The sequence below is a fragment of the Idiotropiscis lumnitzeri genome, chromosome 18 (genome assembly GCF_059441095.1).
Source record: "Idiotropiscis lumnitzeri isolate Australia: NSW breed Sydney's pygmy pipehorse chromosome 18, RoL_Ilum_1.0, whole genome shotgun sequence".
Lineage (NCBI taxonomy): Eukaryota > Metazoa > Chordata > Actinopteri > Syngnathiformes > Syngnathidae > Idiotropiscis > Idiotropiscis lumnitzeri.
In genome coordinates, this window is record NC_142408.1 from 11,950,567 (window position 1) to 11,977,487 (window position 26,921).

At 40.9% G+C, this 26,921-nt stretch overlaps 1 protein-coding gene across 1 annotated transcript; it reads left to right on the plus strand.

The window, feature by feature from the left end:
* The first annotated feature begins 652 nt into the window (after positions 1-652).
* tprn (taperin) lies at positions 653-25,512 on the plus strand. Its single transcript, XM_088281991.1, has 4 exons — positions 653-2,900; positions 19,067-19,268; positions 20,651-20,775; positions 22,017-25,512. Exons 1-4 carry the CDS (start codon positions 855-857, stop codon positions 22,077-22,079), a joined length of 2,436 nt encoding a protein of 811 aa, XP_088138117.1. The 5' UTR covers positions 653-854; the 3' UTR covers positions 22,080-25,512.
* The last annotated feature ends 1,409 nt before the right edge of the window (positions 25,513-26,921 follow it).

Genomic DNA, 26,921 nt, shown 5'->3' on the forward strand with positions numbered 1-26,921 from the left:
TTATAAAGCCACCCCCATGAGCACAGATGGAATGACTTGTGACTGGGATTTCTCTTTGAAGATAAAATAAAACAAATGATGCTCTCAGCGCGCACTTGGTTCTTTTGTCATTGCGCTCATTGTGTTACAAAAGGCTTGGTGATAAAAGTTTGATGAGGTACAGTAATCTCTTGTGTGAAGTCCTCAAGGTGCTGATTCATACAAACCAATCGCCTTCCCAGGTCACGTGTTTTCTTCAATCGGATTATCGATAGGTGGCATCAGTGACAAATGCCTAATAAAGGCGTACCTCCACCCAGCTCTGGGTTCTCAATTAATTCGCGAACATTTTCATTTCTATCACACGACTTCACTGTTTACATTTACTTTAGAAAGGAACATTTGGATGAAAACAAAACACCGCACACGCTAGGCATATTAAGCATGATCCAAAATATGCCGTACAAAACGCGTTTAATGTTTTTCACCGGGAGAGGTCAGGTGAATTTGAACGCCACATCGTTTGATTGACAGGTCATGTTGGCCCACTCAACAATAGAAACGGGAGTGGTTTGCGCCCCAGTGACGAAATGGGTGTGTCTGCAGGACCGAGCAGCCAATCGGGATGAGAATAAGAACCTGGAAGTCGCTTTAGCTGCTGCGGAGAGGCGGGGCGGCGTTCAGGGTTTGTGGAAACCCAGCGGAGCTACGGAAGCGGTGAGATTAGAGACAAGAAAAAGAGGGTGGAGAGATGCGTGGGATAGCACTGTGAGCGATACTGCAGGTACAGTCAGACGCAGGTTACCGGGCCGCGGCAAGACCGCATTAAAGCCTGCCTCTCTCCTCTGCACCCCCTTCCCCGCGTAACCTCCGCAATGTCTGGCGGCGGAGAGGTAAGGTACGCCCGCAAGGAGTCCGCGCAAGAGAACCCGAGGATCCCGGCCTGGAAGCGAGAGATCTTGGAGAGGAGGAAGGCGAAAAGCGGGGCGTCCGGGGGTGCTGCTACCACGGAGAATGGCGCAGGTGGGAGTCCAAAACGCAGTAACGGGGAGCAAACGATTAACGGCGGCAACAGCGGCGTACTCAACCGAGACGACGTACACACCGGGCGGAACTATTCTATCACGGCAGCCAGTCAGCACTTAGCCAACAACAAAGAAGCGAGACCGGTGGCCGCGGAGGGGACGGGAAGAAGTCAAGTTGACAGACATGAGAGCTTTGTGCTCCAGGAGAGTCTGGGCCCGCTGGAGGAGAACCCGTTCATCAAGCTGGAGAAGGAGCGACGAAGGCGTCAGGACCGGGAAAACGCCACTCGCCCTATCCAACACATTTTGGAGCTTTACGGTAACGTTCCCGGTATACGGACCATCAGAGCTGAGAATATTCTCATCATCGAGTCGGATCCCGATTACGCTCATGACGGCGAAGAAGTCAAAAGTCCTATTTGGCAACAAAATGGTTATAGTTCAGTGAATGATCTCTTGGAGAGGAGAGGGAATGCTGTGACTGAGATAAGAGCCAAGGAAGTGGTCATTTATGACACCACGTTGAGCAAGAGTGAGGAGAACCTGAGCACCCTCGGCCGCCCGAACCCCAGAGACCCATCGCATGAGGCTGGTGAGGGTCAAGGGATGGTGAGCCGAATCCTGCAGAAATTTGACTCCAACTATGGCAAGCTGCAGAAAAAGTCTCACAGCACAGAGAACTTGTTGGACCTAGATGGAAGTGTCAGCAGAAGGCAGAGAACCTGGTCCAAGCCACAGCTGGATTTGACGCCAAAGCCCAGAACAGACACGGTCAAAACCCTGGGCAGCAGGCAGGGATCATCGCCTGTCCTCCATAGTTCTCCCAAAGCAAAACCGCCTTCTCCCGTACTTGAGACGGGCAGCCCACAGCACGACGTTGAATCCACCCGCCAGCGGCTTGAAGAGATTTGCGACCGTGAAACAGCTATCATGCCGAGAGATGAACCAGACAGGGCGCACACAGTGACCCCAGAGGTGACCCTCAACTCCAAGGTGCCATCATCAATGCAAAGCCATTACTCCCACTCCTCTAAAGTGTTGCGCACATCACCTGACTTTGAGATCCGTCCGTCCCCAAAGCCAGACCTCTCCCAAATACCTGACCGAGACACTCAAGCGCGGGCCTTGGCAAATCTGCGCATACAGTCCAAAAACTCCTTCATGGTGATTCCCAAACGCCATCTTGCAGCCTCACTTGAAAGTTGCCACACGGCGCCACCCAGTCCAAGTAAAACGTCCCCTTCTCACCGAGTGGCAGAGCAACCTGTGTCAGGAGTGCCATCACTTCACATGTCCACACCTGTTATAATGCTCCAAAAACTGAAGGATGCAAAAAAGGGAAAAGAAGTGGTCCAGCCCAACAAGCCTCACCCATTTCCTTCTGTTGCCCAATCTCCTACCACCTCACAGAATCTGTCTCCATCTCCTACCAGCCTTTCTCCACCTGCCTTGACATCTCCTCCCTCTTCTCCAGCTGGCCCGCCATCACCCACTTTCTCTCCACGGGCCCTCTCTCCGGACCCTTCATCCCCATCCCCGACTTTAGTCGTTCCTCCTGTTGAACATCTCCCTGTCACCAACATCGATGACATCGATGTGGGAGCCCCGCATCGCGCCGCTGCACACAGCCCCAGCGTGCCGAGGAGGAAGGGCAACACTTTTACTGTGGTGCCTAAACGTCGGGCGGAGGCTGAAGGCAAGCCCAGTTCACCCGAACCCCAGCAGGATCCCTCGAGTGAAGCGTCACCAGTGTCTACGCCCCCTCAGGCCCCGTACACTCAGCTGGGAACCCTGCTCAAGAAACGCTACCCTGCTGTGGAGGAGATTGAGGTCATCGGTGGGTACCTTTCTCTCGGAAAGTCCTGCCTCACCAAGACGGGCACCCTGGGCAAGAAGGTATGAGCACATAAATGTAAACATTGCATAAGCGGAACAAGTAAGAAATCATTCCTATAATTATTTTATCTGAAGAGTACTATCTGAAGTTATGGGATCGGTTCTGGCTCCGGTCTTCCTGTGTGGAGTTTGCATGTTCTCCCCGTGCCTGCGTGGGTTTCCTCCGGGTACTCCGGTTTCCTCCCACATTCCAAAAAACATACATGGCAGGTTGATTGGACACTCTAAATTACCCCTAGGTATGAGTGTGAGCGCGGATGGTTGTTCGTCTAAATGTGCCCTGCGATTGCCTGGCAACCAGTTCAAGGTGTACCCCGCCTACTGCCCGAAGATAGCTGGGATTTGAAAATTGTATTCAACTACATTGCATTGTTGTTGTTTTTTTATTCAAGTAATTGTTCATCCATAATATAAACAGTATTTATACGTGGCTAGGTCAGCTATAGAATAATATTCAATCTACTATTTTTATAGGTAGCCATTAAAGTTTTGTCTGAGTTTAAAGAAGGCTGCAACACTGAAAAATCGCTTGTTGCATTCTTTCATCCCTGTGCAACACGTCATCTGGTTGCTCAGGGTTGTGCCAACAATTTCAAATCTTCCCTTCCCAGACTTGACCTGCCCTTTGCCGCAGAGTGTAGAAAGGTGTGTCCTCACCAGCCACATGCAACACTTTTTTGGCTCAGGGCCTGACAAAAGCTGGCAGCACAATCTCATTAAAGCACGGTTCTTCTTTCAGCTAGTGTCGAGCATTCTGGCCGAAAGACAGATCAAGACGCTGTGCGCCTGTGTTGTAGAGTTGAAGCTGAGAAATTCATGTCGCATAATTAAATGATAACAAAGTCGGCATCTTGTCTGGTGAGAAGATTGCAAGCAAGTGTTTACATGTGTCTAGCAGACATTGAAGTGACATTGATGAGTTGCTACAGGAATTAATGATTATCAGACAGGTGCATCGCTCGATTAAACCTGCATGTCAAGGATTTTTTTTTTTTTTTCGTTCTCTGGCACTCATCAGTAGTTGCGCTGCTTCTTTTATGGCGAGGAAGGAAGATGTCACCATGCCAATACAAGCAATATAATTTTTTTTATATACTAAAGTTATGTCACTTTTTTAAAATCAATTTGTATGCAAATATATCAAAACGGTGTCGCAACCTCTCAGACGCTGACCTGCTTTAGCATTTCCTTGACCTGGCCGACTGTAATCCTCTGCTTTCTAATGCCATCTTTTTACAAGCAGGGAAAAAGACTGTAAACATAGCCACCCCGCTCGTTTCTGTATATATATATTTTTAATTGTATCAAATGGAAAGCATGCGCTTCAATCCAATATGATCATCTTTTCTCCCAACACATGGTCCGCTTGAGCCTGGCTGAATGATATTATCCAGGCAACGTTTCTGATGAGCACTAGCTCCTCACAATATGCTTCCTCATCACTTTAATCCTGTGGGATTAGGCCAAATGTAAATAATAGATTTTCACACATCCTTGTAGTGACGAGAGGCTGAGGTGCACCTAATTCATTTAAGGCATGGATTCATGATTTGCCCTCCACCAACTCGATTTAGCTGCGTAAGCTTGTATCATGCTAGCATAACTTTTTGAACAGTTAGACACAGGCCATAAAAATCCCCTTTAGGTCTACATTGCAGAGACAGTTTTTTATTTTTTTCTCCTTTTATCATTTCAACAACTTTGATCCACGGAAGACGGCTGGACCTTCACTGTTGAGTCTTTGAAAAGTTGTGTGCTCTACTCTTAATCATGGCATTGTGGTTTCTTAAAGTCACTTTTCATACTTTTGTAAATGATTATGAGGATGACTATAGTACTCTGAGTTTGAACAATTCTTGGCTGCAAATCTTTACGATGGAAGATATTGGTGCAAGGTTGCAAAACAATATCATGTTTTAATAGCAGTGTTATATGAAAACATACTGAGTTGTCTCATTGTCACTTTCTCTTCCTGTTGGCTCTCTTGTCCGCTTGGTAATCTTTTTTCCCCAACATTTTCTTTTGTGGGCTGGACCGTACAAGCAATTACAAAAGCATCAAGGCTCCCTTTGACCAGGATAATTTGTGAGGAATTTTCGTCTATGCTTTGAAGCAGCCACCGACCATTGCCTCAGCTGAGGGCTCTGGGTTGGGTTGGGTTGGGTTTTTCCAGCCAAACCAACTTTTGTTTTTTTTATGAGGCCTAACAAGAATGTTCCACACATTTATGGCTTTACTAAAGTTGAACATAAAGCGCTTCCTGTACATTTTCCAAAAATGATCTTCGTCCACATATTGTATTCAGTCGTGCTGTACGCTCTCATCTTAACCAAATAGAGCTGGAATGCTGGCCCAGCTCACAGCTTTTTATTTACTTTTTCTTTTCCACATAGCTCCACCACCCTGCTTTGGTTGTTCTCTTTGGACTAGTAGTTAATAAGACCTGTCCCCTGGCTTCAAGCTTCCTGTGATCTTCTTTTTATTGGAACGCGAAGCTATGTAGGTCAAGTGCAGCTTCTTGAACAACAACATGCTTGCATTTGCATAAAATCATCTTGGGCTTTCTAGTGAAATTTATACGCCTGGATTGAGTCACTTTCCATCTGCGTATTATTGATTGGATGGGGCTTGGGGCATTTTTTTTTTCAAACCACAGTTTTTCGCCCCTTGTGGTTAAATGATGGCAAGATGCATCTTAAACGATAGGCAGAGTGCTGTGGTTTGGTTTTAATATTTTGCTTTTTTAGACTGGTCATTGTGGAAATAAAGAGTCCAGAATGTGATAATGTTGCACAAGCTTGCTTTCTGTTGTTGTTGTTGTTGTTGTTGTTGTTGTTGTTGTTGTTGTGGATTATTCATATTGCGAATCCGATTTCACAGTGAAATTATGATTTAATATTTCAGTCATGATGGATAAAGAGGATCACACAAAGTGATCATTTGATTCCTCTGCAATTTGGTCAGCTACACACTGAATATAATACTTGAAGCTGAAAAGCTCAATTTGTATTTCCACGAGGGCTGAGTACTGTTTAGAATAGGGGCGGGCAAACTTTTTGATTGGTGGGCCACAATGGGTTCTAAAATTTGACAGATGGGCCAGACCAGGAGCAGATGGATGGAGTGTTTTGGTAACCTTACCTCATCTGAGGAAAAAAAATAAATTTAATTTTAAATGAAATTAAACAAAAGCATTACAACAAAATATCTGTCTTCAGCACTCCACGGTATTTAGGAAATAAAATATCAACAAGGTTTATTCATTTAATTATTTTCAAGTTCGGCGGGCCGGATTAAAACGTTTAATGGGCCGCATGTGGCCCCCGGGCCGCCGTTTGCCCACACCTGGTTTAGAACCTCATCATTGGATTCAGTTTGCGATTCTTTATGTTGTGATTGAGTTTAATCCGATGTTGATTTAAATGCACCAATATTGATCCAGTAAGAAGTAAACGCACACAAACACGCCCGAGAAAATTTTGACAGTTTTGAAATATTTGCTGCCCTTGTAAACATATGTGGTATGTCATGTCGCTTTTTTTGCAATACAAATCGAAATTAAAATAATAAATATTTATGCGTAGGGACTGTGATGCAAAAGTAAAGCGCATGTATACTTAAAGTATTTATTTCCGCTTTGATCATGATTTAAAAAAACAAACAAACAAAAAAATCTTAATAGTAACTTATTTGCGCATTGACTATGGTCAAAGGTCCTTGCATATATCCTCGACCAGAGACCACATTATCTTGTGTGTGGACAGTTTGCAGGCAAGTTTACAGGGAGAACTAAAATTACCCTGAATGTCAGAATCCTAAATAGAAGGTGCTCGCTTCAAGATTGCGTTTTGCGCTATTTTGTTGTTTGGCCAAGTGCAGCTGCTGTCCTTGCAATGTGAACGACATGCAAAGCGCCCTGGCTAGGAGGTGAATGAGTATTTTCACCCACCAAGCAGTATTTTTAGGTTATGGTGAGGAAACGCACAATTTGAGGCGTTTTGACTGCTAAAAGACCCCCACGGCTCGATTAATTTACTGTCATTGATCTCAGGTGTGCATTGTAACCCCGGAACATGTGACATAAAACAACTGTCTCGCCTGCTGTAAGCATGGCTAATTAACAAGTAGCCATAACTTTAACTATGGTCACACCTAATTTAAAGCCTCCACAAAACACACGCAAAAAAAAAATAAAAATAAAATCTTGGTCACCGTCCCATGTACCACCACTGATCCACCTCAGCAACAGCGCTGATGATGATGATAATGATACATTAAAAGGGGAAATACCAAAATAAATTTGTGCTAGAGTAACAAATTTGTACAGGTGTGTAGTGCACATTAAAAAAGAAGCCAGTTCAAAGATGGGCGTTGTTCACCAACTACTGAAGGACTAATGTCCTGGTGACTCAGTCCTCACATTGACTTACATTGTTGTTGTCTCGGTATCTCTGGCCTTAGCCTGTGCTTTCAGAATCCATTGTTGGTGTCAGTGAGTATGCGTTATTTTAGTTGGACTTAAATGCCATGTCTACACTAGGTTAAAAATAGATACAAGCTTAATTGTTTAAACACCTATGTAATGCAGGAAGGCCAACAAAAGGGCACGCTCATGCACTTATGTTGTGCGCCAGGGCTACAGGTGTGAAAGTCCATTGTGTTTAATTATTTACCACTCAGCAGACATTCCCCATCTCTCCTCCCATACGTTTCCTGCAACATTGCACCCCACACTTCTATTTTAATAAAATGCTCTTAATAGAGTTTGAAAAAAACTGAAAAGATGTTTTGACTACAATTTTCTTGTATGGATGTGTGAGCAAACGAAAAATAGAAGTTAGACCTTAATGTCATTTTTTTATTTTTTTTATTTTACAATATATTAAGACTTTCACATCTTAATTACATAAGCACCATTCACGGCATGACATCAGCATTTATTCTGCATCATAGTGGAGTCTCTCTAACCCGACTGAGGCTGTTGGAAAGTATCTCCACCATTTTGCTGCTATGAAGTATTGACAGGATTTGTCAACACTTGCACGATGGCGCCGCAGCGTTATCATTTATACAGTGTTGCCAAACCGGAGTGATTCCTAGCCGTTCCGTTTACTATGGTTCTCATATCTTGCGCATTTCCATCAGTGGTGCAGAATCATTTCAGCAGCCACATCTGCAATTGTTTATAAACGGACACAATTTACTGTCACACTGTTTAATTTGACAACTTTCTCATATAATATTGGGAGCGGCAGTGATATAGCTGCTACAGACAAAATTATACTGCCACGAGTTGTGGGAAACGTGCTCGTTTGCCTCCAGACTAATGTGTCGATGTCCTTTATACCAACTTTTGTTGTGTCGATTCTTCTTTCTGACCCAAGCCGTCATAATGCTGACGAAATGGGAAAGATTTTGATCAGTCGGCTCAGTTCTAATAGGAATGTCATTTTCCTCAGTCCACAAGTAACTTAATTGCTCATATTTCCTTTGAGGGTATGAATTTAACAATGCATGTAAATATTATAATTTCACGTACATTAGTTTACCCTGTGTCTTGCTCTGCAAAGTTTGCTGGGATAAGCTCAAGCCTCCAGCCTGACAAGACGCTGCACATCTTAAGTGATATAAATTATGTCTACAGTTGTGGCAGGAACATAAATTGAATACACAAGATGATTTTTAAAAGCCCCTCAAATCTCGCTTCCCATCACTCTGGACTGAGCTCCATTAGCCTTTGCAGCATTTGTGTGTAACCACAAAGAGTTTCAGGAAAATGCAGTCGCATGGGGTTGTTGTTGACTTGACTAGAATTCATTTGAATGACAATACCTGCAGGCTCGTAGGAGCTCCATACGAAGTGCTTCTCGTAGTCAGTGCAAACAGTTTACATGGTCAATTCTCTTGTTCCTTCTTTGCTGCACACACACACAGCAATATTCACACGACGGCACACTCAGGTTTGTTTCCTTACACAGTCCTCAGGCACATGCACAACCTTGCAGTTGCTTAAGCCTGAATGTCGTTGTGCTTCTGTCATAATGTAAATGCAGATTTTGTCTTTCTTTAGTTTCTGGTGAAGCGTTCATGTTCTTAAACATTGTTTTCGTGATGATTGACCCTATTCTGCTGTTTGTCTTCCTCCTGAGGGTCCGCCGCCTCCTCCACTCTCCCATTTCCCCCTTGTCATATAACCATGGCGCCTGTCGCCATGACAACGCAGGCTGCGGCCATTCTATCCTGTCATTAGCTTTCCTGGGTAAAAGCGCAACACACTCTCCCTGTCTGACTCACACCCGCCGTTACGTCACTGTTGACGTCGCAATGAAAGAATAAGCTGGCATGAGTTGCAATTTGACGTGATGAAGATTGAAAACCGTCATCTCAAGAAGATGCTTGAAGGGATTACGTTCATTAACATGCATCATTTTCTGATTATTGCTTGCATGCCTATCAATGAATCTGGAAGGGATGCCTTTCTTTTGTCATAAGAGAGAGAGATAGATTAATAGCTATTTAAGTTAGATTATTAGCTATTATTAATAATTTGTCATTGTAATGTATAACAGAATTCAGATTGCTTAAATTTTTATGATGCATATAATATTTATCAGTTGTTTTCTCTCGCAACTAGTATAAACTGTCTACACGTTGCACAATCTGGCCTTGCAACACTGACTATAAATTGTGGATGTTCAGCTTTGATTAATATTATATTTGCTGTACATGGAAGAATAACATAATGTCCACTACAGGAATTTAAAGCTTCATTCATGCAAGAGCCACTGTTATGGCGCAACTCCTTATGTTCTCCCTTCAGTTTTTATTTTGTTTTTTATTTTTTAAGACAATGTGCATTAATAAACATAGAAATAGCAAAAAGGTGTCAGTAAGTATGTTTGGGTTTGCGTAGTTGTCACCACCCTCAGTCCTTATTCTCCCTCCCTCTCCCTGTAACTGCTCAACCTTCCCCTCTCTACTTAGCATGAAGGAGCGGGGGAAAGTTGCTTGCCTCTCGTCATTAAATTCAAAGAGGCGGCTTGTTAACCTATATGCGCAAGCAACCAATAAAGACAGTTTCAAATGATTATTTTTTTTCTCATGCATTTGCGCATGCATTTTTCATTTTTCCATCTGCCACCCTCCATTACATAATTGTCATTTAGCTGTCAATCACTGGCAAAATGGCCCAGAGGTATGTAGTTAGGAAGCGACCGTGGAAAATCCACATTACAGACATAGGCTTTATTTTTTTAGATTATTGTGAATGTTCATGTCTCGACATTGACATAACAATATATCACACAGGCCTATTTGTGACCATTATGTATTATAATAACTTGGATCAAACTTTTACAATTCATGATCAATCAACTTTTAGATTTTTAACCAGCAGACCCTGTCCTGTTCTTTGTGTGATTGTTAGGTGTCTGTGAACATGCATTCTTGGACATGTGTAATGTGGAAAGACTTGATATCTCAATTTAACCACATCAAACAATTTGGGGATGAACTATAACAGAGCTTGAAAAATTCTGCACAAAGGTTGTGGAAGAATGGAAAGAAATTCTCTGAAATCTTGTGGAAAGCATTGTCAAGAAAAGTAGAAGCCGTCATTTTTTTAATGTGGAAATCAAATATATAAGATATATTTTCTGTTTCTGTAGCTTTCCTTTGACAAACTAAGATGAGCGGTCAGATGCACATTGATTTGAGGATGCAAATAGAAAACCAATGCAGATAAACGTTCACGCACATACTCGCGCACATCTCCACAGAGGATTCTACGAGAGCGTCGACTCACACCGTCTCGAGACTTGACAGTGTAAACACAGATGCTCACTGACTCCGCCGAGTGTCAGATCTGCAAACATCAGACACCTACATGCACGAGTGAGCCTCCGCACGCTAAAATCAGTGTTGTAATGCAGGATGAGTGAGGGGGAGATCGAGAGGGAGATCCCAGAAAAAGAATTTGTCATTTTTAAAGCTCACATATGTCACAGTTTTCTTTTTTGTGTATTTTACAATTTTTTTTAGGTTATGTGTAAAATAGTGACATCCAGGTCAATTCGAGGTTTTAATCTTCAGTATATTGAGCTTTGCAGGTGAAAAATAAATTAGACAGAAAGTACCTCTTGCGTTGTTAAGTTTTGCAAATTAAAGGTAACAAAATTAAACATTTTTTCTCTGTTATAAAATGTGACACCATTGTTTGTTCTTTACTGTTACAGTAAATGGTTAGAGAATATATCGGTTAGGAATAATTGGCCACTCTGGCTGAATGATGGGCTGTTAATCGGCAGTCACGATCACGTTTCAGTATCAGTCAAAAATAATCATGCTTATTTTTTCCCCATAATTTTCCAGCTCTGATACTGTACTTGTCATACTTGAGGTGTCACATTAGCTGGCATATTTCTGCTGCCATAATCTTGTTAAAATTATACATACAGTCAATATTGCAGCACATGTTTCGTAGGAGTCCATGCATGCTTTACTATTGTTCACCTCGGGCACTTATGCAGCTGCAGTTAAACTGGTCTAATATTATCTAGCAGGCAGGAGATTAACTCTAATCACATTGATGGGCCCATCTCCTCTAAGCCGCCATACACCTTAATGTGCCGGTAATAGCATTTCACATTTCAGTTTCGATGTGCTGCAAATGCCAGAAGCCCCGGCTAACTTTTCTTTCTTTTTTTTTTTTTTTTTCGTTAAACATCCATACTTTTCCATGTGTGCCTCCTGTAGTCACATGAAGACACATTCCACCTCTCTCGCATTCTTGAATGATGTTTTTGAAAACGGTGCACACCTAGTCCGACGAAAATCATATGAATACAATACAATAGCCAGTTGTCAGCTCGAGCTGCTTTTGTGTGTTACTCTGCAGTTCAACCCGATTAGCAAGGAATCTGAGCCAGTGGGTGCGTGCGTGTCGTTGTGTGTGTGAATGCGTGCACACGTTCATTAGGAACCACCTTTCGCTAATTTAGGTCATGCAACACTGGTTGGCCTGGAAAAAATTCCCTGCATGGCTTTCTGCTCGCCAATTGATAAGGCAGACTCATGAAAGCATTCATTTGATTTGATCTCTCTGAATAAAAGCAAAGCCACCACGCGAAGTAAGGCACACAGCGTTTGGCGAAACTCACAGATTAATTTCTGTTGTACTCATTAGCATCGGAGGAAAACGGGAGCTTTGGGAGAGAGGCAGGATACACGTAGACTGGTCATCAGTCCGTCGCAAGGCACATAAATTAAACAACTATTCACTCCCACGGTCATTTGGACAGTTTAGATCAAGGGTGTCAAACTCATTTTTGTGGCCACATTGTAGTCATGGTTTCCCTCAGACTGTGAAGCCATATAAATGTATGATCATCTTGCATAATCACATACACACAACAAATTGATGTTAAGTCAGTTTTGACGTCAGAAGCCAGTAGGTAATCGTTTGTTCAACAATTCTTCAATTTATTTCAAAAGGGGAGTATTGGTAACAAATAAATTGCAATATCTCATATCGCAATGTTGTTAAAAGTGGAGAAAAGGTGCTAGAAACAGCAAGTTGACGCACATGATTTGCCCGTCGTGGGCCAGATCTGGCCCCCGGGCCTTGAGTTTGACACTCATGGTTTGGAGTATTAACCCAAAAATCAAACAAACTCCTCCAAGCAGATGTACAACATTCTACTCTGTTACGTTTAGTAAAGTTACGTTTGGTGGGAATGGTTTAGTGTCCTGTTTGTAGATTAAACTGGCGTGGAAATGAAGGAATGGCTGTAGAAAAATAATGTGTGTGTGCGCCGTCGCTATCAAGTGTACCTGAGATGGTGAGAGAAATGCGCAGTTGCTCGTACGCAGCTTTGAGGGAACATTGCAGAGAAGCAATGTTCAATCTTTCCTATTTTTTACAGCACCAAACAAGCCCACACTCCTTTTTAATTGTGCTCTTGAATTATGTGCCTCTCTTGAACATCTAGACTGCAACATCAACAAAACATTTAGAGCGTGATTTACTAAGATCCAAAACGATGGGTCCTAAACTGCTGGTTTAGTCTCATCGAGTCATTTGGTGGGCATGTTTTGCGTTTTTTTTTTTTTTTTTTAAACTAAGATGTCCATCTTTTACAAAGATCCAAAATAACAGCCGCGAAATTGCACAATCACTCACTCTCTCAGGTGAGTGAGCTGTTGACGACGCGTGTAAAAGTGGTGGAGATGGTTTTGGGTTTGAGGTATCTCTAATGGTTCTCACCATGGACATTTTGAGAGGGCAGCGCAAGCGCAAAGTGAGGTGTGAAGTGATGGAATTGGAAGGGTTGGTGGAGCTCTCTTTCTGCCAGCGCCGTGCTGGTGCTGCTTTGTGTGATGTGTGTTCCACACGCAGTATTGAAAGATGCTTAATTAGCCACACCCAATCACGTTGTACATGTTATGTAACTGTAAATCAATTTGCATATTCCTCACACAAGGCAGAATATTAATTATTTTTGCATATGGAAAAATCTACTAAAAAATTGCCTGGTAAACTTAGAAAGTTTGAAGCACTGTTGGAGTCTTTCTGCTCTAAATGAAAAATCTTTCTTCACATTATTGCAGATGGCTGTTTTTTTTCTTCTTTTTCTCTTTTGTAATTCTTGTGATAAAGCCCCTTCAAGACTGTTCCATTGTTTACGAAAAAAAGTATTGCAGAGCCAACCCCCCCCCCCCAAAAAAAAAGAAATGAAACACTGTTTCTTGCGTGATATGGTGTCGTCTCATGTGACATGCATGGTGACGGTTGTGCAATTTTATAAGCAAAATGTTTCAAAAGGGTTTGGTGAAATTCAAATTGCAAGGCCTCAGGTGATTTCAGTTTTAGAGGTTTTTTCTTTCTTTTATTATTTTACACACTGTGTACACACTCTGTGTACGCCTTCTGTATTAGGTCATTTTTATGTTTGTAGCCGAATGAGGCATGTGTCGTCCTTGAACTCGGGCAAAATGCTCATTCCGATGCAGCCAGTCTTTGATAAATATGAAACAAAAGCAACACAATGAAAGAGTTGTTAGTCCGCCCATGTCCCACATCGTTGACTGAGCACACTGTGCAGAATGAGGAGTCCGTCACAGTTGGGGCCCCCCCGACCTCCCCCAACCCTCCTTGATGTGCTTCACAGCCTGAGGACAGAAACACTCGCTTCTGCCTCCGTAAGGCAGATTTTGTCACACAACACTTAGCAATATTACACCATTATTTACTTCCGCTGTGTGGTCTCGCAGGTGAAGTCGAAGTGAGAATTGACGCTGTGTCTTGTGAGACAAGCACTGGCAAACTAGAAAAAAAGGAAACGTGAAAGAGGAAGTGGTCTCAGTCGAGAGTCTGATTTATTCGTAGACTGACTTTTTGCTTGAAGACCGGTTGCCAGTGTGTCAGTCTATGATACTGGAAAATGGTCACTATGTAATTATTAAGTATTAATAATGCTTAAAATTTTAAAATGTCGCATTTAGATTAGCTTTGATGTCTCATTTCACTCACTTGCGCCCAGTGTTGGGGAAGTTACTTGCGTGTAATTAAGTTCCTTTATAGAGAAATTCTCTTACTTGTTACTTTTTTTTTTATAATTGAGTATTAATTTATTTAATACTGATTTTGACACTTTGAAAGGAAAATGCAACATTTTCTACCATACTGTTGGTAAAGTTAACTCGTAATGGAGATATTCAACTATAAAATGTGGGCTTTAATATTACATGTTTAAACTATGGTTCACTACCTTTGTGCAACATTTGTATCACTAAGAATTTTTTATATATATATATATATTACTATTGGAATTTATATGTTGTCCTGTAAATGAATTATTCCAGACTGTAAACCAGAGGTAGGGAATTCCGGTTACTGGAGATTCATAATCTGCCCGTTTGGGACCTCTCCCCACTCCAAACACATCTGATTGAAATAATCAGGATCGTTTCAGGCTTCTTGCAGAGCTTGTTGATGTGCTGATCGTTTGAATCAGGTCTTTTTGGAGTTGGGAGAGATCTAAAATGATGCACACCGTTCAAGACCACCACCGCCACGGTTCATTGATGAGGAGTTTATCCAAAATCGACGCCGACTCGCGTCGCGACGCTGGCAGCTTCACGAATTGGCTGCAAGTTGTGGTGGTCGCGAACGTGCATGAGTGGCAACAGCCAGGCATCCCCGGCACCAAGTCGCCGGTAAGAAACTAATTTCGTTGTGAAATAAACAAGGAAGTGCCTCGAACTGGAAGCTCTTAGATTTTTTTGCCTTTGTAATTGAATAATAGTTTAATATGTTACCAATTGTTTTGTGGTTCACATTATTGCATTTCAGCATTTTTGTTTTTTAATTTGTTAATGGTCTTAAGGAAGTCCCTCCCTCCTACGGTTATTGACATTTTGCCAAATTTCGGGGGGGGGGGGTGCTTTCTAACATGCTTGTCATATGTGCTTTTACACATTTTAGCTTAAGTCTGAACTGGAAAGGGTGTCAAATCTGAAGGAGCGGTTGTTGGCATGTAGCCTTGTGTTGGAGATTAGAGCGGATTTAGGTCTGGGTCGCAGCGAAATACGGTCCTATAAGAGCAGTCAGGTGACTCCCTTGGCTGTCGATTCAGACAAACTGAGAGAAAAGCTGATGATTAGGAACTTGATAGATGGCCACAGGAGGAAAACGGCATGAGTACATGAAATCTTGAGTTAAAGAAAATTGTGAATTGAAAATCTTATCATATAAGCTTCGATAAAGGGTGTAGTAAATAATAATCACACAATTATACTGCAGTGTGTGTGTGTGCACGCACGTTTATTAAATTATACATCCTTACACATGTGTAGATTGCTGAGCGATGATCACAATCACGGTAGCTCATATGAAACTCCATGACACCGCGAGCAAAGTGATTTAGATTAGATAAGTTTCAACTTTGTTGTCATAGTACATGCATTTTAGCCAAACATTGTCTGTAGCCATCAATTCCTTTCTCAGTCCATTCGTTTTTTTTTTTGTTTTTTTCACTTGCACACTTTCACTTGCATATTCTGAGCACACCACCACGTCAAACTTGCTTGATGTATTTGACTGTTTTTTGTGTATTTGTGGATATGTTTTACAGCTATATCCAGAATATTTAAGTCTGTTGTTTTGCATTTTGTAAAATGTCCTCATATCGTCCGTGTAGTCCAGTGGCACCTGTTCGGGCCCACCCGTGGCCACTTTGCAGCAAATATCCAAGTGTCATAAAGTGATGTCTTCCCCGTCCAAAAATCAAAGGATTCGTGTATAAAGGCATTTTATTTTACTCAGGGATTTGCCAGTACCGATACCACGTATCGGCATTGGGACAATTCCGGTCTTATTTCAAGGTATCGAGCTTTCTCGTAGGCTACCGATACCAGTCACCGGCTCCCTCTTCTGGCCGTTCAAAGATGCAATTTCTGTAACTACATGATTATATTAATGCTTAAAGTGTTTTATTGGTGTGGTGTACCAAAAATGTTCTAACTTAAATAGGGTGATAAGGCGACTGTCCCCACTTTCTCTCTCTTGCTTTTATCGTCGGCGTATAATAGAATGTTATTATTCGGTGGATATCTGTCAAATGTTTTGCACTCAGCCTCCATTGCGGCCTGATCCTTCAGGAAGGGGGATTCCCCCATCTGTGGTCCCTTCTCAAGGTTTCTCCCCCCCCTCTTCCCCCCCACTAGACTAGATTATCAATGACTATTTAAGAGTTGAGTAGTTATCGGATGTGGGGATTAGGGATGTAACTATTCACTCCAGCCCCGATTCGATTTTCAGTGCCCAATTTCGACGCAATTTTATCTGCATTTTGTCCTTGGTCCAAAACAGTAACTTTACCCCCCCCCCCAAAAAAATAAACTAATTTTGACTGTTTAACTATATTTCTGTCTTATCAGTGTTTTGTTGTACCTAAACTAAACATGAAAATAAATAAATGTATAATGGATTTCACTGTTATCATTACAAATAATTTTGTGATGAAAAATGTCAATATCTGTATTTGATATGAGGGCAGTGCATACTTTTTTCTTTTAATTTTTTTTTAATTTTAGTTCTAAAATAGTTTTTTTTTATGTACTACGACCTTTTAATTTGTTTTATTGCTGATATATGAGACTTAAATTAATGAGCAATTCTATTGATACCCTTGAATCTTTTGTGCTCAGGTTGCTTGAACCCTGGAAACTATCCTTGTTGACTTACTCCAGTGCAAAAGTTTGACCTTGCAGAGCTTTGATTGCACACCACTTAAATGTTCCCATTCAGCCCATCCCATTGCAGGGCCTACCCTCCTAGACAATCACCTGTCCCACCTTCTGTATATATTCCAGCGCCGCCAGCCACACAGGGGTCTGAACAAAGTGCACAAAAGCGCCGTCAAATAAGAACACCTGACATGTTCCTGCTGTGAGCAAAGGGCTGTGGCCTGCGATAAGACTGTCTAATCACAGCGTTGTAAGGAAATAATAAACTGTTGTTCTTGCTTGGTGCAATGAAAGCCAAAGATTAAATGCATGTCGGCATTGCAATCAAATATGCTCTTTACATGAGAAGACATCTAAAACCGTTTTAGTCCTGATTTACCAGCTTGGTCACCCAGCAAGTGAACAGTCAGCAGCTGCAGGAGGTCAGCCTTTGCCGCTTCTAAGATCTGCGTTTTGGGTTGCCAGGCTGACGCAAGTCAATTTTCAACCGATTGGATTATGAATTGAATGAAGCACAGTGGGTTCAAATCTTGTACCAGATCTTCTTGTGTGACGTTTACGTGTCCTCCCGGTGTTTTTCTTTAACTCCCACATTCTAAAAACATGTATGTTTAGACTTGAGATTGTTCACATGTATGAAAAGTTGTTGGGTTATACGGCCTGGGCTCTGCAATTGACTGACAACCACTCTAGGTTGTCTCTTGCCCAACGTGAGCTGGCATAGGCTACCGGAGGACAAGGACGAGAAGTGACGCTCTCTACAACAGGGAGGGATTGACAGATTATGCAACAACATAACACGCAGTGATGCTGCTTTCATGATATTGAGTATTGAACTCAGATTAAAGGAGATGAGGGAGTGCCAGGATGGAGGATTGTAATTTGACAGAATAACTCAGATCTTATTGCTCAAATTTGACTCAAGGAAAATTCCAGTTTCAAAATGGTCGTGGACGTGGATATTGGCCAAGAGAATAAAAGTAATTAGCCATAGTTTTGCCGATTAAACACCAATATAATCTTACTTTCTAGTGGTACTGCTTTACAGGAGCTATGAGCCGCAAGTAAAGAACATGCATGGCTGGCAGAACGTCATTTTGTATGAATGACATCCTTCTCACCGTCTCATATTCCCATTAAGATAAGGTCTGTAAAGTTGTACCGCTATATGTTGACAAAGTTTATATTTTTGTGAATTATTAGCGTTTAAAGTCCCATTTGAGTTAAACTCTCGCTGCACATCATATATTTAAAATGGAAAGCTCTCGCAGATGCCGTTTTTTGTTTTGTTTTTTTGTTTGTTTTTTTATCACTTCATCACAAAGGAAAAAAATGGAGGCGATCACAATGTTATATTAAGTTATCGGGTGTAAAGGGAGTAACCACACATTATGTTAAATGAAAAGGTAAATTCATCTTTTTTTTGCATGTTTCTATACTTAAAATCCCTCTCTGTTGTAAAGTTAAATAAATACTAAAGCACCAAGTTTTGTAAAACAACCTGTTTTGCCTGTAATCCATATCACTGTTGGAAGCGTTGAAGAAGAAAAAAAAAAAAAAAAAAGAATTCAGGTTGTTCATTGTATATCTGAAATAATCGGCTGCAGTCATTAGAAATATTTATTTAATTTTTATTTTGATAAATACCGGAATCAGCCTCGAATTGGTCGGGCCCTACGACTGAATGTCTTTAAAAATGTACTTCCTTTGTAACTCCCAATACATAAATTGCACCTGAATGTGGAGCTTAACTCATGGAATGTCCGAATATTGTTTGCAGTGCTGTAGTTGACCTTTATGAGCCGTTTATTTGAGCTTGCTCCCCGCCCAAGCGCTAAACAAGTCTGCCTGTCACATTTGGTATTCCATTCCAGAACTTCTTTGAATTCAATATTCTTCTTAAACTGTGTCTCCTCCAGCTCAAGATATCCTTCAATGAGACAAGTCTCCACAGCACTTATGAGTATCCGTCAGAAAGCAGCGCGTGGGACACCGGCGAGGAGGCGGACGAGGACAAACGGGAGGGGAAGGTTGCCGAAGAACAGCCCAGCATGGTGGGACGTATCCACATCCCTCGGCCCAGTTTCACAAGCTCGCCGGCGCACACCAACAGTAGCAATGGTGAGATATTGTCGAGTGACAAATGCAGAAACGGGCAAGTTAGAGGATTGTAAAACAGTGCTGTTTTGGTGGACTTTGTCCTTACTCCCGATATAAAAAAACATGGAAAGTCCAATATCCATCCATTCGTGATACCGCTTCTCCTGTTTATGGGAGCTGGAGCCTATACCAGCTTACTTGGGGTGAAAGGTCACAAAGCGGGAACGGGACCAACACTGCCTGCAAGGAAACCGTGCGAGTGAGCGACTGCACCGTCGGTCTAATTTCTAAAATTAAAGGCATTCATTTTAAAATGTCATATACATTTGCTATTAGTCTCCAATCACTATGACAAAAATCTGAATAATTTACAAAAGGTTTGGAAGGATGACCAACTTTATATTTACTTCCTTTTTCACTTGCAATCAATGGCCAATAATACTTTCAACCATTTAGTTTAATATGTTGTATACGATAGTTGTTGTCAGAGATGGGCACTTTTCCCTATTTTGCCGGTCCGTCCTCCGGCCACAACCTGGGCACCCTTCCATCATTGTCCCTCCGTCCTTATTCATAAAATAATTGTCCTACGTTGTTCCCCGAGTCCTCCCCAAAAAAAGCATCCGTGCTTGACAAGAAGCTAACGGCAGAGGTTTTAGAATACATAAACATTATTTAAAGGTGGTTAATTTCCTATTCACATCCATTTACCCTAATTTCTGGACTACAAAACACCTGATTAAAAGCCACAATAACTACATTTAGCCATAAAATCAGATTTGTACACAAATTAGCCATGAGTCTCCATGTTATTAAATGGAGCACTGTGAAATGCTTTTTACTCCCCAAACAATGTCGAACGCAGCTATAGTTAGAGAGAGAACCGGAAACGTTATCAGATTCTTATTCTCACATGCATGCGTGTCATCCCTTTGCTCAAATTAAACACAACTTAAGATGCAAATTTTGGGCCAAAATGCCCATCCTTGCTTATTGTAGATTTAATTGCCTTTAATGGACCACTTTGCGCTTCCAGTTTGATTCAAATGGCATTTTTTAGATTTGGAATGCAAGCTATAAGTGGGACGTTAGGGACCTCTGGTGGACACATCGTGAACTACACTTGTGAAAAGGTCAGTAAGCAAAATAGTTGAATTATCTAATTCACCTAAAAGTACTCAGCCAAACAATTCTTATTGTTAATATCTAATGACCGCCATGTACTTTTTCCACTGAAAAAATGCAGAAATCCTTTGTGTATTTTCATGCGGTGGGGGGGGGAGAGGATCACCCACTTGAGCACATTTAGAAAAATAATTAATATAAGCTGATTTTTTTTTTTCTTCAAAGTTAGACCTTTAATATCATTAACCTTAATTATATGTCTGTGTTCCTCTGCGCAGACCTTTCCAACTACATTCCCAAGCACTCGATAGACTTCAGCGCCTGGCAGGAATACAAACAAGAGGACAATGTTAACAAGGAGGAGGCCATTTCCCAGCAGACACAGCTTTCAGAGGAGGTCATGGTGAGGGGATCGCAACTTTTCTTTCCCCTTTTTTTTCCCCCTTTTTTTTTGTCAATCCCCAGCTTGTTTTCCAGTTTCATTTTTTAAGCCCCAAGTAACAATGAGGTGACATAGAAGACCATTTCCCATTTGGCAACTTTGAGAAGCTATGAAATTGCTCCAAAAATAGCTTTGCTCTACCAGTTTGAGGAGTTTGTAGGCTTGGCTCTGAATTGTTCGTGGTCAGTGCGTTTTCATATTTAAGGGCCATGTCTAAAATCCAAAGCATGCTCAGCTAGTTCTCGTCAGTCACTGAATTTCATAATGTCTGCTCACACGTTGCTATCACTAACCCATGCTTTCTTTGTGGTTAGGGGATAATTTCAGTGGATGGTTGTATGAAACCATGTTTCTAGGCAAAAAAAATATAGAATAATTAAGTAGTTTGCACACTGGAAGGGGCACAGAGTAGTTGATTGCATACTGCTTTGTAGGACCCGCTTGTGATTGCAAATATAAAAAAAAATTTTTTGAAAAATGTACCTGGTGTAGAGGTGCAGTGAATAATTGATCAATCAACAACTCATCGACTATCAAATTAATCTCCAACTAGTTTTAAAGATGTGAATACATTTTTTTTATTTATAATCATAAAAATTCTATGAATTTCACATTCTCAACTGTAAATATTCTGAAATCGAAAGGCCTTCATAAAAGTAGACTGATATCTTCTTTTTGGGGAAAAAACAAAAACAAAAAACAATTTCTTGAACTTCGGAAAACAACAATTAACATTTTTGAAATGTTATGGACCAAACCGGTAACTGAATCATAAGAATGTTTTTGTATTTTCTTTATTTTTTTTTAATCCGGTTGATTGTATATTTAAAAAAAAAAAAAAAAAAAAAAAGAAAAGGAAAAAAAACGCTACAATTAGCCCTAATCTGGAGAAAATCCTGCTTGAGAGTTGGTTTTGTTACCTTCGATGTTGTTCTCTGAAAGACAACCGACTTGGTCATGGAATAATATAATATTTGTCTGCCATGTTGAAACCAGTCAGGCGAACATTAGCATCAAAATGAACACCCTCAAATGATTTATACCAGTTCTCCATACGGTGCTCCAACTTCAGTAATATGAGTCTTATATTGTCACAAAAAGTAAATGTGACTGTTTTGGGGCGTGATCATTTGCTTACAAGTTAAAAGATGCATCCTATCATTGTCTTTTCTTCCTTTTTTTTTTTTTTTTCTGGTCCTCAGCTGACACCAGCAGACAGTTCGTCCCTGTCAGACTATAGTAGCGAGCCCGCTCTCTACTTCTGATCACTGACTGGCTCCAATCATCACTTAAGTAGCACCTCACCCACGGGACCAATGAGACCGACACCACAGGCCAGCGAGGACTGCCAGACCGGGACCTAAACCACCTCTAACTTTGCCGGGCCCAAGCACACGTTCCCTGACGCCTTCAGGGTACAACAAGCCACGGTATTTTTGCCACTCGCCACGGGATGGTCCAAGTCAGAACGTCGATGGTATTCATTTTGGTTGACAAACCTCAAAAGCAGCTGGACTGTCTTTTCCAAAAAGATCCTGGACAGTTGATCTGTCAAAACATCCAATCCAATTAAATAGCTCGTCAGCATCTGGATAGGCGACCCTTTCTCCAAGCCGTCCCGTGATTTTTTTTTTTGTCCATACTAGTTTACACTCGCATCGGGGCAATATGGGCTTAAAGTCCAAACTCCCAATAAGAGCAAAAAGCTGCCAATGCCCATGTGGAGGTGACGCCACAGTGACAGTGTTACACAACTCCATCAACTTACGGTTCCGTTTCTTCACTTGCAGTAATACTAAATCTGAAAGGGTGCCACATCTTTTTTTTTTCTTATACATGCATGATATGTTTCAGTTGAACCAACGGCTTAGATTGTTTCTCTTACTGTAAAGCTTCCAAATGCCTTTTTTTTTTTTTTTTAAAGGGGGGGCGGGGGGGTATATCATGGCAAACCGTAGTGAAGCTGCTGGACGGTTGGTAGAACAGCAGGCAAACTTTGACACCTTTCTTCAAAATGATGAGGCCAAGTATAAACTAAATCCACATTTATCCCCGAGGAAGTTTTTGTCAATCTGTAGCAACTCTCATTTTTTGATAAATGCTTGAAAAAGTGACCTTTGCCAAAAAATGTCTGTATTGCTGGTGAGTGACGTACAGTATATCACCCGGCCGAATGTCTCGACATCCTCCTCCTGAGCTTCGTGTATTTATTGCTTCTCAATGTTGAAGTTTGCATGTCTTAGACCTGCTTATGTACAATTTTTGTATCACGTCGTCCGTGTAAATGTAGAAAGAAGCCGGTGGGCCAGTTCAGACTGATCAGCCCACATCAGACCTCATCTACTCTCACATTCCATGGAGAGAAAGCTGGTCCACTAAAAATAAATGTTTTGAGCACATGTATGAAAAGTTTTAATTCATATGTTTGTTTTTTTTATTGACAGGAATGCACCATGTTTCAATTTTTTTCCATTCCATTTTTTTTTTTTTTTTTTTACTCAATGCCAAGTGATTAAAGTGTTGCTGTAATGGCCTCAGTCCTTCTTTACACTCAAGCCTGGCCAGTATTGTTGTACAGTTTCATTATAACGGCAGATTATCATAATTACATTTATTTTCTGCTCGTCATCACCCGATGACCTTTTATAATGCTGTTGAGAGTCTGCGGTAGTCCAATGACATGTAATCGCTGGTATACAGTCTTGGATGTGGAATGCGTTTGCACTGTCATGCTTTTCGCTTTGTTTTGCACCTCATGTGAAGGAATAGCCAGCGACAGAACACCTGCACTTAAAATGTGGACTTTCCTTTTCTCGATTCATGCTGTTTTTATTTGACAGACGATTGTATGTCAGATACGGTAGAATTCCCCCACTTTTTTTTTTTTTTTTTTGCAGAATTCATGTTTTCATACAATTTGGGGTTTCAAACTGAAACCAGTCGAAATGTGTCATGAAATTGTGTATGGCAAATGCACTGCCGAAGGATGCAATGTCCACTTTTGTACGCTTGCTACAGCCTCTTAGATCTGAAGATTGTTGGCCTCGTAGCTGACGCCACAGGCGTGTCCGTCTATAAAATACCAGGCCTGTACGGTGGAAGCTCTTAAGTCAAGTCTAGTTCTTCTAATATCAAAATCTTCAAAAAAAAAAATGAAGTGAGTTCATGTTTTGATTACCAGTTTTACATCGCTAATTCATGTAAGTATAAAAATGAAAATCATTGTACCGTATAAAGTCAAACTAAGCACCCTTTTGAAAATGCATGACGCATATAAAAGGGAACAAGGTGAGCAATGCTATTTATGATTATTATTAAATTTGCGATCTTAAACTCCTCGCGTTGCTCACCTATGCATTGCTGTCGCCCCGTACGCAGTGAAGGTCCAACTCAAGATTTCAAATTTATGGTTGGAATCCAAATCGTAGATTTTTATGCGATTGGATTTTGGAGGTTCTACTGTACTTTTATGTGACAGTTCACACACCATGACAGTTTTTTTCACATAGCTGAATGTATGTTCATCTTCATTCTGAGTGAACGGCTTTCTTCAATCTTTCTTGTAGGCCATTCAACAGGATCGTCTTAAAAAAACAAAAAAAAAACAACTATAAACTCTTAAGTCCTATCAAATGTAAGATGCCCACTTAAAGCATTGCCAAAATGAAATTGTCAAATCCTGTAAGGTGTTTCGTATGGTTCTCAGTGCACTCAATGTGCAACGCATTAATAAAGAAATGTGCTATTAGTTGGTCAAGCAAGGAATAGTTTAAAACTCAACTTAATGTCTTGGTAAATCCACACATACGAAACGCGAGGACACATGCAGCGTAGTTAAAGGGGAAGTCAACCACCCCAAAAATATTTGCAATGATATGTTCTATGTGCCTTTTTAAGTCTAAACAAGGCATTCTGATTAATGTCACATTTGTGGAACATGAGAGAAGCAGCAAAATCTAGCCCATTTTAGCCATCTCAGGGGGGGCGGACATTTTGAAACTTCTGTTGATTGAAATGACATCACAGTTGGAGGACCAAAACACGGCTCTCCTGTTTTCTGAAGCTGAGCCATGATTGGTCATTCACTGAGCAACTGTGATGTCATTTGCAGTCAAAGTGGCAAAATGGCCGCCCCTGACATGGCTAAACCAGGTGGACTTTACTGCTTAACTCATATTCCGCAAATGCAATAATAATCAGAATGCCATGTTTCGAGTAGCGGGGCTGCATCGAACATATTACTAAGAAGATTTTGGGGTTGACCTCCCCTTTAAGGTCCTAAAATAACCTGTGGACCAGCCCATGCTCATTTCTGCCTTTCAACAAAGACGCACTGAATTCTTTGCGGGAATGTTTCTCTTGTCTTTGTTCCGTCTAATGTTCTCAGCAGCTGGACACTTGCGTTGAAACACCAGCAATAACTTCTAAATGGCGATTACCAAGACAAAACAAAACAACCAACTTGTGAAGTGTCCACAAAAACCAGCGATGTTTACCCTGCTTTTCCACTCCTTCCTTGCAAAATGAGCAGTTGATGGTAAAACACTCCATTTTTGGCCTCACTTTACTTTTCCTGTCTTTTGTCTTGCAAGTCTCTGCATTGCCTCTGCTGTATAAAATTGATGATTTGAGCAAAAAAGTGATGTCATACCTGTACAGATGTACGTTAAATAAATATAAAACTGGAACAAATGTAAATGATGTGTGCGAATATGTTTGAGATCATTTTGTCAAATGCAAAGTTTCGGGGTATTCACATTAGCGCACACATCAAATGAGAAGCTGTGATTCTCAAAGTGGGGTTTTATTACCAGTAATGTGTAGGCACAGTTCAGTTGTATTTAACTTTTGAGTACAATACATTTAATGTTCAAGAATTATTTAAAACGTTTTTCTTTTAAGTACAATTCATTTAACATTGAGTATCAAATACACTTTTAGGAGTAAAACCACTGAGTTCTTGTGGCACACTTAGACTAACTAACTCAGTATTCCACAAACACAATATTAATACAAATATTGTGTTTAGACTACTGAAAGCGCATAGCACATATTGTAAAAAACTTTTGAGGCTTGACTTCTCCTTAAACAATATGCAAATTATTGTGGTAGCATATGGTTCTGAAAGTTTTCAAATATTTTGACTTGCAAAAAAAAAAAATAAATAAATATTAGCAGTCCAATAGTACAGAAAGGACTGCTACCAATGAACAGATATTAAATAAAAATATCTTTGACAGCGTGAAAGAAAATCGATCAAGATTGTTTCAATAAAGCACTTCTACTGGAGCTCATACCCATCAAAAATGTGGAAACACATTCAAATTGAAATTATTTCAAACACATTAAGAGGTAAATAAAGTCAAGCCTTTAACTCTTGATTATGCACAACTGTGAACTGAAAGTCATTCCAGGTCCTAATCCAAATCGTAAAGCTGACCGAGAAAATACCAAGATGTGCAAAGTTCTTTTCTTGGCAAAAAGTGCCTTAGAATCAAAACGATTAAATATATTGTTTTCATTAACATTTTTTGTTTACCAAATAAGTCCATCCGTATTTCTTCATGTCAATGACTTACCTAGACCTAGTGTCCGGAAAATGCCAAATAAAATCTTTCACAATGAAGTAATTACACCCAATAGAAATTATAAAAAAATGAAAAAATATTTTTTATTTGGTATATTTGACAAAATAATTTTCCTGAAGTGAGATTCTGCCGAGCGACAAACCTGGAAATGTGAGGCCATTGTATACCAAGGCAACTATGGCGAGACGTCAACGCAGAAATTGACTCAGAAAGCGAAATCTCAAACATATCTGAGGGGATCCAGGTATTTGAAGAGTTGGAAGAAGAGAAGCTTGTTGGAATGTTTGTTAGACCATACATGTACAAGCCAGAAACTATTGTGCGGCTTTCAGGACATTTTGTCAGAACACTGGACATGGAGTGGAGCGTAGACTCATCAAGACTGGGCGAATGGCAAGATATATAGGCTGGGGTTATTTGCTTTGCGTTATTAGTTTAAATTTGATGCTCTTCCATGCTTTCAATGACGCACGGGGAGATTGCCTACGGGCTTCATTTATTCTGCTAGTACTGAGACCA

Excerpts from the sequence above, each read along its gene's own strand:
- tprn (XM_088281991.1), top strand. The coding sequence starts at position 855 with ATGTCTGGCGGCGGAGAGGTAAGGTACGCCCGCAAGGAGTCCGCGCAA. Across the intron at positions 19,269-20,650 it reads GCACACCAACAGTAGCAATG|ACCTTTCCAACTACATTCCC; the intron begins GTGAGATATTGT and ends TCCTCTGCGCAG. Across the intron at positions 20,776-22,016 it reads AGCTTTCAGAGGAGGTCATG|CTGACACCAGCAGACAGTTC; the intron begins GTGAGGGGATCG and ends TCTGGTCCTCAG.